General features: G+C 47.5%; 1 protein-coding gene across 1 annotated transcript in view; it reads right to left on the bottom strand.

Annotated features, from left to right (window-relative positions):
• Nucleotides 1-7,843, bottom strand: part of Vat1l (vesicle amine transport 1 like) — a 140,188-nt gene extending 132,345 nt beyond the window's left edge. Inside the window, exon 1 of the mRNA XM_005318452.4 lies at nt 7,466-7,843. Within this exon, the coding sequence (XP_005318509.2) occupies nt 7,466-7,698 (233 nt within the window). The 5' untranslated portion in view covers nt 7,699-7,843. The remainder of the gene's footprint in view (nt 1-7,465) is intronic.
• Between the last annotated feature and the right edge of the window lie 4,327 nt (nt 7,844-12,170).

Here is a 12,170-nt window from a genome sequence, read left to right as displayed (position 1 = left end):
AGGGCCTTCAAACATAAAATTCACTTATTTTAATAGCATGGCTTCAACCGATTTCCTGTATGAGATCACACACAGAGGAATCAAACTAATTTGAGATTACATGCCTGCTGCCCTTTCCTATGATGAAGAGTCTCTTCTTGCTTCTAATTAAACTTTTTCTTCTCTGACAAATGCCAAGATGTCAAAAAAAAGGATCCATCTGAGAAAAGCGAAGAACCAAGAACTTGGGGGTAATGGGGTGCTACTTCTCTATGGCTGAGTGAGCTCTGTTGTCAGGGTTGAAGGTCAGTGATATGCCCAAAGGTCATGGGATTTTTGGTCCCTTCAAATAGGAGTGAGCCAAACTCCCAAGGCCGGAGTGGCACCTACACATACCCGGGTGTCAGAGAAACCCCTGTCCCCACCATGGATGGGTGTGCCCAGGACTGGCGTGATGGCAACAGTAGATCAGTCCAAGAAGATGCTCAATCCTGGGAATGAGATTCAGAAGCCAGCACCCTAGTCCCTGATGCCAAGGTAGACTGATGGGACAACAGCTGGGCTCAGAACCAGGAGATGCCACTTCAAGTCTTGGTTCTGTCTTTTGTCACTTGAGTGACATAGAAAGGAAAATGAACTTAATTAAACATTCACTACACGGGACCCTCTCGGGGCTTTCACGGGTGCTCGGCTCATCTTCATAAAAGTTCTTAAAAGTAGGCGTTACTACGTTATTCCCCGGGTGAGTGGAAAGTGCTCTTTGCTGAAGGTGGCACAGCAGTGAGTTTGGGTCAGGGTCTAAACCCAAGTCACTGCAGCTTCTCACAATCTCTGCTTAATCTCTGAGTCCCAGTTTCCTCTCCTAGAAATGGGAGTGATAATTCCTGTGCCACACACCTCACGGGGTGTGAGGATCAGATACGAAGCTGATGTGCACACTCGGCGTTGTCACTGCAAAGACTCTGCAAGCTGAGAGTGGGGCGGGTGGGACACCGTCCTCACTCCTTCTGCCTGTCAAGAGCCACCTGCCAAGGGCTTCCGATGAGTGCCTGGGTCATTAAAACCTGGCTGTTGCTGATGGGAACCTACAATATGTCAGATCTTCTATAGGGTTTTGTCTCCATTTTATAAGTAAAAACAAGGCTTAGAAAGCTAAGTAACTTGCCTAATGGGCAGAGCTAAATTCTGACCCATGGCTCCCTGAAAATGAAGACCAAGCAACCCTCCAAAATAGACAGCTCTATACCCACCCTCTCTTGCTTCCTTACCAAAGCAGACTGGTGGCCACCTCTGAGTGTCCTTTCTAAAGGCTGAATGAGTGGACCGTTTCTAAATGCACATATCCATCTTCAAGCCTGTTCTTCCTTCAGGTACTTACATCTAGATCCAAGGTTGGTTTTAATTCTGTAACTTTGACACCCCCCATTTTTTTTTAATCCTGAAGATATAGCAACTACAAAAAAAATCAGAATCATGGCAACATGAGTGTTCAAAGTATTCTAAATGATATTGTTGAGTATTTGCAATTTACTAATAGTATTGTCGAGCTCTCTGCAATTTACTTCATTTTAATTTTACTGAAGTTATTCCTACTTGGATGAATCCTATGCTACATAAAATATTATGACAACAAATTTTAATTTCTTAATTTTTTTCACCCACTATAAATTTTACCAATTAATGCTTCTGTTATTGGGAATTCTTTGCTGGTCATATTTTTTTTTTAACCAGCATAATGGAAAAATTGGGAGGGAGAGAGAAATATTTAAAGATATACAGAGAGGGAGAAGGGATACAGAAAGGAGAAAAGATACAGGTCTCTTTAATGATAGATCACAAAAGTCTCAAGAGGGCAAGATGGCTAAGTCTAAACAGTGAGTTTGAATATGAGGAAAAGGTGTATTTTTTTCACCTGAGATAGAAGACCCACTGAGTCTGGGTTTCTTTGCCTCCTTGAATTGAAGTGAGAGCAAGAAATCCCTTCCCTTATTGGGTAGAGAGCAAACATCACCATCTCTAGCCCTCATCAGCAGCTAGTGAGAAAAGGAAAACTTCAGTAAATAAGAAAGACTCTGAGCTGGCAGCTCCATCTTCTCATCATCAAAGGAGGCTCAAATAGGACACAGCACAGAGTCAGTGTTTCCCCTCAAATCCTGATACCTGTACCAAACACGGAGGGATTCATATCAGAGTGGCTCCCGGCTTGGGTATGGGGGGTTCTCTGAGCAATTTCTCGGTTTTACAGGGATCTGTGCCACTGAGCCTCAGGGACTCCATGTGCTTATTTGAATAAACACAGGGAATGTCACTGGCTACATTTCACTGCATCAACCTTATTAGTGACAATTCAATGCAGTGTTGTTTGGGGACATCTCACAGTGGAGTTGCCAGGGTAGCTATGGCCCAGTCAAGCAAAGGAGGGAGAGGAAGGCACCCCAGTATCTTGAGGGGTCCAAGGAGTGGTGACCATGCTGATGAGCATGAATATTCTGGTTAACACTGGGCCACACCATCTCCATCCTCAGTGGGTCCCCAAAGCATCCCATGCCTCAGAACTAGAGGGAAAATGGATGTGGTGTAGAAACAGGATGACCATTTTGGGGGACAGGCAAGATGGCTGTATGCAATCTTTAGTCTTTTCCATTCTATTTGAAATTGGCCAAATGTGTTCATGGTGTTTTCTCATGTGCCTGTCTCTGGGTCAGTCTGTGCTCGATGCTCATCATCTGTCTCTGCCTTTCTCTTGCCCTTTTGTGTCTTTATCTTCTGATCCCCTGTCTCCCAAATATAAGGCACCTGGGAACAAGGCAGCTTGGCTTCTCCCCTAGTCTTCCCCTCAGCAGTCTGTGGTCCTGATATCTCAGCACCAGTTTCAAGTGGAGATGTCATACTGATCTCGAGACGCCATTAGGATGAAATGAAACCCAGAGTCGCGCAGGCCACTCCGTTCCTGGTGTGTAACCACTGCTAAGTAAATGCCTGTTCCTTCCCCATCTCCAGTCGATTGTCCCCTTGTGACACATTAGACTCCCACCAATCTGATGCCTTTCTTCTAGTGCGGCCGCCCTCAGCCCATTTTCAGATCAGCCAATGGAGCCAGGACTGCTGGAACCATTTTTCATCCAGTTGGTCTCTTTCCAGCAGTTTCATATGGCCTCTCACCGTAAATCACTCTGGGAAAATAAATGTCCCCAATCCATTAGTGCCTTTCCACCACAAGCCAATTTGTACCACCAACTAGACAAGGCTTGTTAATGGCCACTTAAATACATTCCTGCAGCCCAACCTGGAGACCCCGAGCTGGCCTCAAATCCTACCAGCCCCTGTCCACGAGACACTCCTCTGTTGATCAGACTGACGGCGGCAAAGGCGCAAATCTGATCCTTCTCAGTTGGGGGCCCTCACACCCAAGTTTGTCCAGGGCAGCTCCAGTTTGCTCCTGGAACCCCACAGTAATTTTTTCATAGTGCCCCTTTCACTTTCAAAAGAGTTCCAGTTCCAGTGATAAACTATATGGGGTATCTATGGCAACCAAGAATAATAGTTTAGATAATAATAGCTATCATTTATCCACCCCTTGCTACCCGCCAGGCAGCATCATAAAGGTCTTAATGCTGTGCCTCGTTTAAGCTTCTTTACACACTAAGGAACGAGGCGCTATGATCATCGCTATTTATAGACCAGGATGCTCAAGTGCAGAGGAGGTAAGCAACAGGGCAACGTCAACCAGGAGGAGTTGTTCGTGCCTCACCCAGATCCCAACTGCTGGAGTGTTGGCTGCTCATGGCTCAGAGCTGTCCTCTTCCCTTGAGAAGTTTGCTCCATCAAATACAAGCCACCTCTGCTTGAGAGATCCCCTGCCCACTCACGAAGCAGCCCCCATCCAATGACACACAGGGCTTCCTGCTCCTTGCTGCCTCTGTGACGGGGTCCCCCTGAGACCACATCCCTGCTGAGCGCTCTCCTCCACCCCAACCTGTTTTCCTTGCTCCCCACTGTCCCGAAAATACTCAGTAAACTACTCGAAAATGGATCCCTGTGTCAGGCCCTGCCTCCAAGGAGTCAGACCTATGGCGTGTGGCTAGCAGGCAGCAGAGCTGGGACTCGGGTCTAAGAAGTCTGGCATCCGCCCACTGATGTGACAGGACATCACCTACAGGATAGACCTGATGGAAGGAGGGCCTCCACGTTGTCTGATCACCAAAAGGCACGTCACAGAGGTCTAGACATGACAACACCGATGGCAACGGTCACAGTGAGGTAACTCTGCTTACTGAGTGCTGACTCAGGTCCATGTTGTGTCTGTCCTCTCAATGCCACCGCAAGGTTCATCTTATCCCCACTGTGCAGAGGAAGCCCAGGAAGCTTGAAGACATCAAGACACACCCACCAAGGTCACACGGAGAGGAGGATACAAGGCCCACACCTATATCCGGGTTGGTCTTTCTTCAAAGGTCATACACTCTTGATACTTGATCACTTACATCTCCTGCTGTGTGAACTATTTGATGGATAATTGATGAAGTGGGTCCCATCAAACTGCTCTTCTTTAGATGGAAGACTATCCCTCTGACCCCCACCACTGCCCCCAGTGGTGATGTTTTGCACTGCATTTAAGAAAGCCATCTTACTCTGGGAATAGCCAGAGCGGAAGTTCCCTTAAGCCATGCATAGAAACAACAAAGCAGTTGAATTTATTGAAGAAACGAGGGAAAGCAATCATACAGGCCAAAAGGTCCAGACAGACAAATCACATTTCTTGTGACTTTTCTACCAAGGGAAGCTAAATGGAATAAAAGAAAAACATCAGAGCTTTGAGAAGAGGCAGATTCAAATTCTAATTCTGCTGCTTGTGTGATATTTTTGGCAATTACCCGACAGCCCCAAACCTCAACTTATTCTTCTGCAACATAGGAAAAATAATTCTGTCATCGGTCCGTCAATGAGAGGGATAACTGAAATGAAATATGTATTTCTTCCTGCTGCTTCTCTTCCATTTGCACAAAATTTATAGAGTACCCAACTTAAGCCCTCATTCCAAGTCTGTCTGATACAGGTTCAGATGTACTATGCTTTCGTTCCAAGCAAAGAGCATATCCTATTTATGATAAAAGGTTTCCATTAAAAATAGAGAGCAGATAAAAGGGGACCTTCATCCATGAGGCCATCAGTTGATTCATAAAAATACCAGTGAGTCATCCTGGATCTCAAGGCTAAAACTTACAATCAATGGGCATCTCTAGCCAGCCAATCCTAGCCCAGTGGAGGAGGAAGTGCCCAGAGAGCCATCTTCACAAGCTATTCCAATCCTCTCTTGCAAAACTCAATAGCTCTGCTTCCAGCTCGGCAAAAAAAAAAAAAAAAATCAATCGGGGCCCTTTCCAATTCTGTTCCATGGGCACCCCCATGTCTGGCTGGGTGGCTTTCTGAACAACTGGACAACAGAGGTGGGGGGCTTTAGTGATTCCATTGTGTGGGGGGATTGTGGGGTATGTGTACAGCTCCTCTGAAGAACAGATTTGTGTGTTTGGCCTTGAAAATCAATCTCTTGGCTTTCATTGTGACATTTATTATCTCAAAATGCTTCAGTTTTTATAGCATTTATGCAGTTAGTATAAGGCTACTGAATGCAGAAGACCAATTTGCATTGCAGATACTCTTTTCTTTAAAAAGTAGCCACAACATACCTACTCTGACATAGGAGTCCTGGAACACCATTTTCAATTTGGATGAAGAGTCATAAATTACAAACACACACACACACACACACGTAATCGTTTTATGTATATATATATATATAAATGCCTGTGTGTGTATACATATGACATTTTTATGCCATGGTTAAGAAGGGAGAGTCATCAGTGTCTGGTTTAAATTGTGCTAGGCAGAAAGTCTTTCACCAGCAAGTGAAGAAAATTGATGACTCCACAACCCCCTTCCAGCTCTTTCGTCCATCCATTCGCCTAATGACAGCTCATCAGGACAGAGGGCCAGGCACTGTGCTAGACATGGGGTGTTTGTTGGTGAAAATGGAAGATATTAAGCACTGCTTTTAGGATGGATTAACTTGGTTCTGTAAGAGTTAACAAAAAGAACCAGATAGGATCTCCCCATTTGCAAAAGCCTCTTTCTTACCCTGAATTCCCCAGAGAGGCCTCAGAGTGGTGTTCAGAGTCAAAACAGACCAGCAGGATATGTGAGGAGCCAGCCAGACATCAGAGTCCACTGCTCCCACGGCTGGCTTCTAAGCTGGCAAATCATGCCTGCTTCTACTCTCAAGAGGAGAAGGGAAGGGAGATCTTTGCAATTTTTTTTTTGTCTCTTGATTAGGTCCCAATTTGGGGTTTCTGATCTTGCTTGGGAAACCTGCGCTGGCTGCTGCTTTCGAAGCAGTGTGTGTTGGAGGCTTCAAGAGGTAGCTATGGGAAGGGCTAGGCTCATCTCTCTGAGAAAACAGTTCCACTTACAAGCTTCAGGCGGCTGCAGGGTTGGGTCCGCTGATCTTCCCCATAAGCCTCCTAGCAATGATCCCGCAGGGCGTTCACCCACAGGGGCTTACACACACATCGTGCCGTGCCGTGTGTGTCTCAACAGGCACGGTCCAGGAAGTTTCCCCAGGAGGAAGGGGGAATGGAGGGCCTCTTGGAGGGCTGGGCTCCTTCTGAGATGAGAGCAGGAGTTGGAAGGAAACTGATCAAGATTTTACCCCCTTAGAGAAACACCAGGCGTGTGGGCAAGGGGAGGGGTGGGCTTGAGCCCTGGCGTCCACCCCTCACTCAGTTTAGACACTAAGTACCTAACTGTCTTGCTTCCCAGTTCCTTTCCACATACCAGGCCACAAGGAGGGAAGTGCGCAGGGGAGTGGGGGTGGAGTGGGAAGAGACTTGCACCCAACTCCGCCTCCTCATCAGGACAACAGCACAGAGGTTAAAAAGGGTGTCAAATCCCTGCCATGCCACTTAGTAGCGGCTGAGCGGTCTTGGGCAAATCACTGGCTCTGAGCGGCGGTTTTCTCACCTGTAAGGAAGGGTAAACGATGACGGTGCCCAACTCGCTCGGTCCCAGGAAGTATTAAATAGGATCGCACATGTAAAACTCTAAAATCGGCGGCTGGCACCCAGTAAGCGCACCATTATTAGTATATTTAACCAGGTTTACCATCAACCTCTCGCATCCCCACCCCTGTGCTGAGCTGTCCTACAGGACAGAGAACTCCCGCGGCACATTTTTCCAGACCCAGGGTGCTGACTCCACCATCCTCCCGGGCACTTTATATCTGGCTCCGGGAAGGAATGCCACCCTCGGCACCCACTCTGCCACTCGGTGGGTCACTGGCCTCGGGGAGGCTCTGTGCGCCCCGGCGGGAGCGCGAAGGGGAAGCCCGCAGAGGCTCCCCAGGGCAGCGTCCCCCGCCGAGGCTCTCCCACCTCCCCCCGGATCCCCGAGCGCAAAGAGCGAGTGAGCGAGAAAGGCACGGATACTGGACCAGGCTTTGACGCGGATCTTGATCTCGCCGTCCTGCGGCTCGGGCATGGCCTTCCTGGAGAGCCGCAGCTTGTTGAGCCCGCCGAAGCCGGCCAGCACCACGGCGCGCATCTCCTGAGCATCCCCGAGGCGATGCGAGCCATCGCTGCCGCCGCCCTCCGCCGGCTCCTTGCTTGGCTCCTTCTCGATCATCTGCTCCGTCTCCTCCGCCTTCTCCACGCCTTCCTTGGCCATGGCGCGCGGGGCGCGGGGCGCACGGGCTGCGGCGGCTGCGGCGCGAGGTGCTCGGGGTTCCTCTCCCGCGGGCTCCTCCTGTTGAATGTGGGATGCTTGGCGGCGCAATGGCTGCAGCCGAGGCGAGCGGCGCCGCGGTCCACAGCTCCACCGTAATCCTCGCAGGCGCCGCGCCCAGCCCGCCCCACCCCCGCTGCCGCCGGCCTTCCCTGCCCAAAGGAAGCTCTGGCTCCGGTTTCTGAACCAGTCGCAAATTAGGCTCTTGATGGAAGCCCTAGTAATGGATTTGCCCAAGAGTCGTGGATGAAACACACCTAGAGCGGGCCGCCTAGCTCTCCCCTGGGGCCCAGTACTTGGTTATATACGGCGCAGGCTCGGAAGCCTTGAAATGGACAGAGATGAATGTCGGGGCCTGGATGCCAGGCAAAGGCAAGGTTGCCTGCTTTCCAACCCATCTGCGGGGGCGGGCGGGATAGCGGGAAACCGGGCTGTTTCCCAGGCCGTGGGTTCTGAGTGGAAGGACAGAGAGGTTCCGGAAGCAGGAAACTAGAGGTACCAATCCCCGCCCTCAAGAGTCCCAGGTAGGGTCTTTTCTCTCCGGGTGGACAGAGCCCCCAGGGTCAGCCAGGATGCTCTCTTCCCAGGGCATCCCCAGGAGCTTCCTATGACGGCTAATTCTCAGCACCTACGTCGTTTCAGGACAATAAAGAGGCTCCAGTAAAGAACTCAGTACCAGAACACAGTCCTGTTCTCCTTCTGACCCCCAGAGAACCAACAGTAACACCCACGTAGCTGACCTTTTGTTTTGTTTTGTTGTTTGCTCTTGGGCCCCTTTGAATAAAAGATCTCATTTTAAAAAAAAAAAACTTGTATTTTCATTTTTTAAAAAATGAGGGTGATTTACCTTGTGGCAGTTTAAGGAAAGCAATGGGATTGACAAATATTCTAGTTACTGTGCAACCAACAACCTTCTGATCTTTGGCACTTTGTTCACCCTTCCTGAGCCTCAACGCCCCCATCCACAAAATAGGTACACTTAATTTTGCCTCTGCATTGTAAGTGCTCAGGTAGATACGATTTCAGGGATGCCTGATCCTTACTTTTGAGGAGCTCAACTTAGAGCACAAGGCAGGGAGAACACAACAAATAGGCAATATATTAACAATTGAAGAGCCTCTTCTCCCTCCGTTCTCCCTGTGCCTCTCTGCTTTAAAGGCCCTGGCCTTCTATGTTACTGTATCCACTCCCATCAAAGGGCTCTGTCTCTGTGGTGCCCTTGGCCTGGGATGTATGTCTCACCTCCTTCATCTGGTGTTAACTCCTACTTCACTCCTACCTAGAATGTCCATTCTTTCTGGGATGCTCTCCAGCTCCCAAGATGGGTCTGTGTCCTTACTAGAAACTCTCACTCCAGTCCAGAACTAACTATGCTTATTTGATGTCTCTCTTTCCTTCACCCAACTGTGAACTTCATGTGGGCTTTTATCCAGTCTGGTTCCCTTGGGGCTTAGCACAGGATTGGCAGGTAGTAGAATATGCTCAGAAAACACTTGTTGAACAAATCTGTGGGAGGCCAGAGAAGGAAACGGTTAATTTCTCCAGACCACGGAGAAGTCCTCAGGGAGGAGGGCATGTGTGAGCCTTGAAGCATAAGCAGGATTGTTCAGACAGAAAAGGTCACAAGCACATAGAAAGGTGACAGGTGACGGTGCTTTTGAGAGGACACTGGTTTGTTCCAGGAGCAGAGCATTGGCTGTGTTCAGCAGTCACTGGAGAGAGAGCTGAAGAGGTAGTTGGAATCAGCTTGGAAGGGTCTCTCATACCATGTTTAAATTTCAGGCACAACCGCGGAGCCACTGGGTACCAATAAAGGCTTAAAAAACTAAAGCAAGGGCCTGGCACGGCTAGAGGTGTGTTTTAGGGCAATAGCTTGGGCTCCTGCCCAAGAGCATGGTGGCTTAGATAACGGGGTCACTGGAAGCATGGAGATAGCTACAGATGGCAAAACCAAAATAAATGAGAAGGGTGTGACCCAAGGTAGTGGGGTGCCCCATGAAAGGGAAGGGAGGGGGCTGGAAGGGCTGCTGCACAGACAGGGCTTTGTTAATGAATTGAGCATTTTTTTTTCGGAACCCAGTTGTCCACATCGTGAACCCTGTTTGTACTGTGAGATAGTGTTTAAGCTGGATTCTATCCTGAAACAAGAATTCGAGTGCCGGTGGTTTATTTTGGAGATAATCCTAGGAAGTGCTGGTTGAGAAGTAGGAAAGTGAGCAGTGATATGGCCAGTGTGCGTGTAATGATAAGCCAGTCCCTACAGTGGACAGATGAGGCTCACACCCGCCAGGGACCTTTGAAATACAGCATGGAGCAAGTCTCAGAGTTGTCACACCCAAGCAGTAAGGAAATAGATGTTTATTCACTATATTCTATGCACAATTGGCCAAGAGCTGTTCCTAGAAGGTTAACTCCCTGGCACATCCATCCAACCCCAGGTACATGGGCAGAGAGAGACCCCAGGCAGAGAACTCTGGACACTCACAATAGGAAGCCATCATCTTGTACATGGAATGGCAGGTTCCATGGGGAAATGACATCTACAATGTATATTATTGCTTGCCCATGTCTGCTGTTGTGCACAGGTTAGGCATGTTATGTTCTTTGATTTTCAGGATAATCTCGTGAGATAAGAATTATTATTGCTCCCTTACAGAAGAGGAAGCCTGAGTATCCACGTGGTGAATTGGGCTCAGAGGAGCACATTGGCTCCCTTGGTTGTGATTAGATACAAAATCTGACTCCAGGTTCATGCCCATAACATCTCACCTGTTCAGCCCCTGATTGATAACACCCCGTGGAAGTTTTGGAGGTTTTCCATTGAACTCTGGATGTTCTCTGCTCTTTCCTTGGCCTCCTAGTATCTCTGTTCTACCGAGGTCCCTTGCCTTGGTTCTGAAGTTTTCCTTTGGCATTAGAAAAGTAAATCTAGTTGGCAGTCAGCACACAGCGTATTTAAGAGAATGTGTTTGTCTTATATACTGTGTTAAAGGAAATATACTTACTCTCTCCAGGGAGTCTTCTGGCTGTTTACAAATCCAAGACTGTAATTGGCAGTCAGGTGGTTATCACAGCCCAAAGTGTGGCTGTGCTGTTTGGGGAAGGACTGTCTTCTGAGTTCTGTGTACTGTTCTGAATACTGTTAGGTATTCCCAACTCTTCTCCTCTCTAGTGGAGTGTGACAAGAGCTATACTACACAGCACATCTCCAAATAAACACAGTAAATCAAATTTTAAGTATAAAATCGATTCTAGAGCCTCAGTTGGGAAGTTTCTTACATTGTAGAGCAATGTCAAACAGCGGCCACTAATGGTGAAACATAGTATTACAGCTCAGCTCTAATGAACTTGTAAATGGCCAGAAAGGGCAGGAGTTGGGGGGTGGGTGAGGGCAAATTTAGGAGCTCCTCTAGATGTTGGCCATCAGAGGGGAGTAAGGTGAGGTCTTGGAGATGAGAAATAATATCAGCTTTACTTTAGAGATGATTTTCTAAATAATTTGAAATGGTACCAGAATTCTTCAGTGAAATATGTTACTTCTCTGATGCTGTGTCTTCAAATATGTCCTTTAGTAGTATTCATTCCATTGTATTATCTTCAATATTGTTAGTACATGTTTAGCAAATAATTCTATTAAATCTCCAAAATAATCATACGGCATAGGAACAATCGTTCCTGCTCTACAGAGGTAAAGATGTCATACAAACTAAGTAGCTTTCCCAAGATCACCTAATTGATAAGCAGCAGAGTTGGAGTTTGAAGTGGGAACCATCTGACTCTGAAATGTGGATTTCTTTTATATTATACTGTCTTTGGCTTTATGTATTTCTCTTTCGCTCATAAAATACTGTTTAATATGCCACAGGAAGGAGACAAATTTAGGTTAATAATGGAGACTGGTTAAAAAAACAAAACAAAACAAAACAAAACTCTATCCAATAAAAGATCTTAGTGAAGTCCAAGGCCTTATATTAAAGGGTATGAGCCATAATTTCTTATAATTCATGGTGATGCCATTTAAAAGTTAATGGAACTTAATTGCCATGAACACAGCCGTAGTCTTCAGAGAAGAACTGGGGGCCAGGCAGTGGGACAGAAGACATTTCCTATCTATATCCCCTGGGACCAGTCCCATGCAGTAAACCCTGGTTGTATCAGAGGAGGGAAAAAGTGAACTTCTATTTATTCATCCCCTTTGAATGCTGACCTGAGCTAATGCTAAGCACTGGAGATCCAGTGGTGACTAAGACAAGCAGATTCTCATTGCTGACAGAGATAGCAGTCTAGTGAAGCGGCACATATTAGTTGGGTCAGGTTACCCAGAAGCAAACTTTCTTAGTTCAGAGGTTTGAGTACAAGTCATTTGTGAGTGCTTCCCAGGAAGCACGGTAGAGGCCTGGGGAAGAGATGGGCAC

Source organism: Ictidomys tridecemlineatus, chromosome 15 (assembly GCF_052094955.1).
Source record: "Ictidomys tridecemlineatus isolate mIctTri1 chromosome 15, mIctTri1.hap1, whole genome shotgun sequence".
NCBI lineage: Eukaryota > Metazoa > Chordata > Mammalia > Rodentia > Sciuridae > Ictidomys > Ictidomys tridecemlineatus.
The sequence above is the reverse complement of the archived record's forward strand: the minus strand, read 5'-3'. Positions and strand labels throughout refer to the sequence as shown.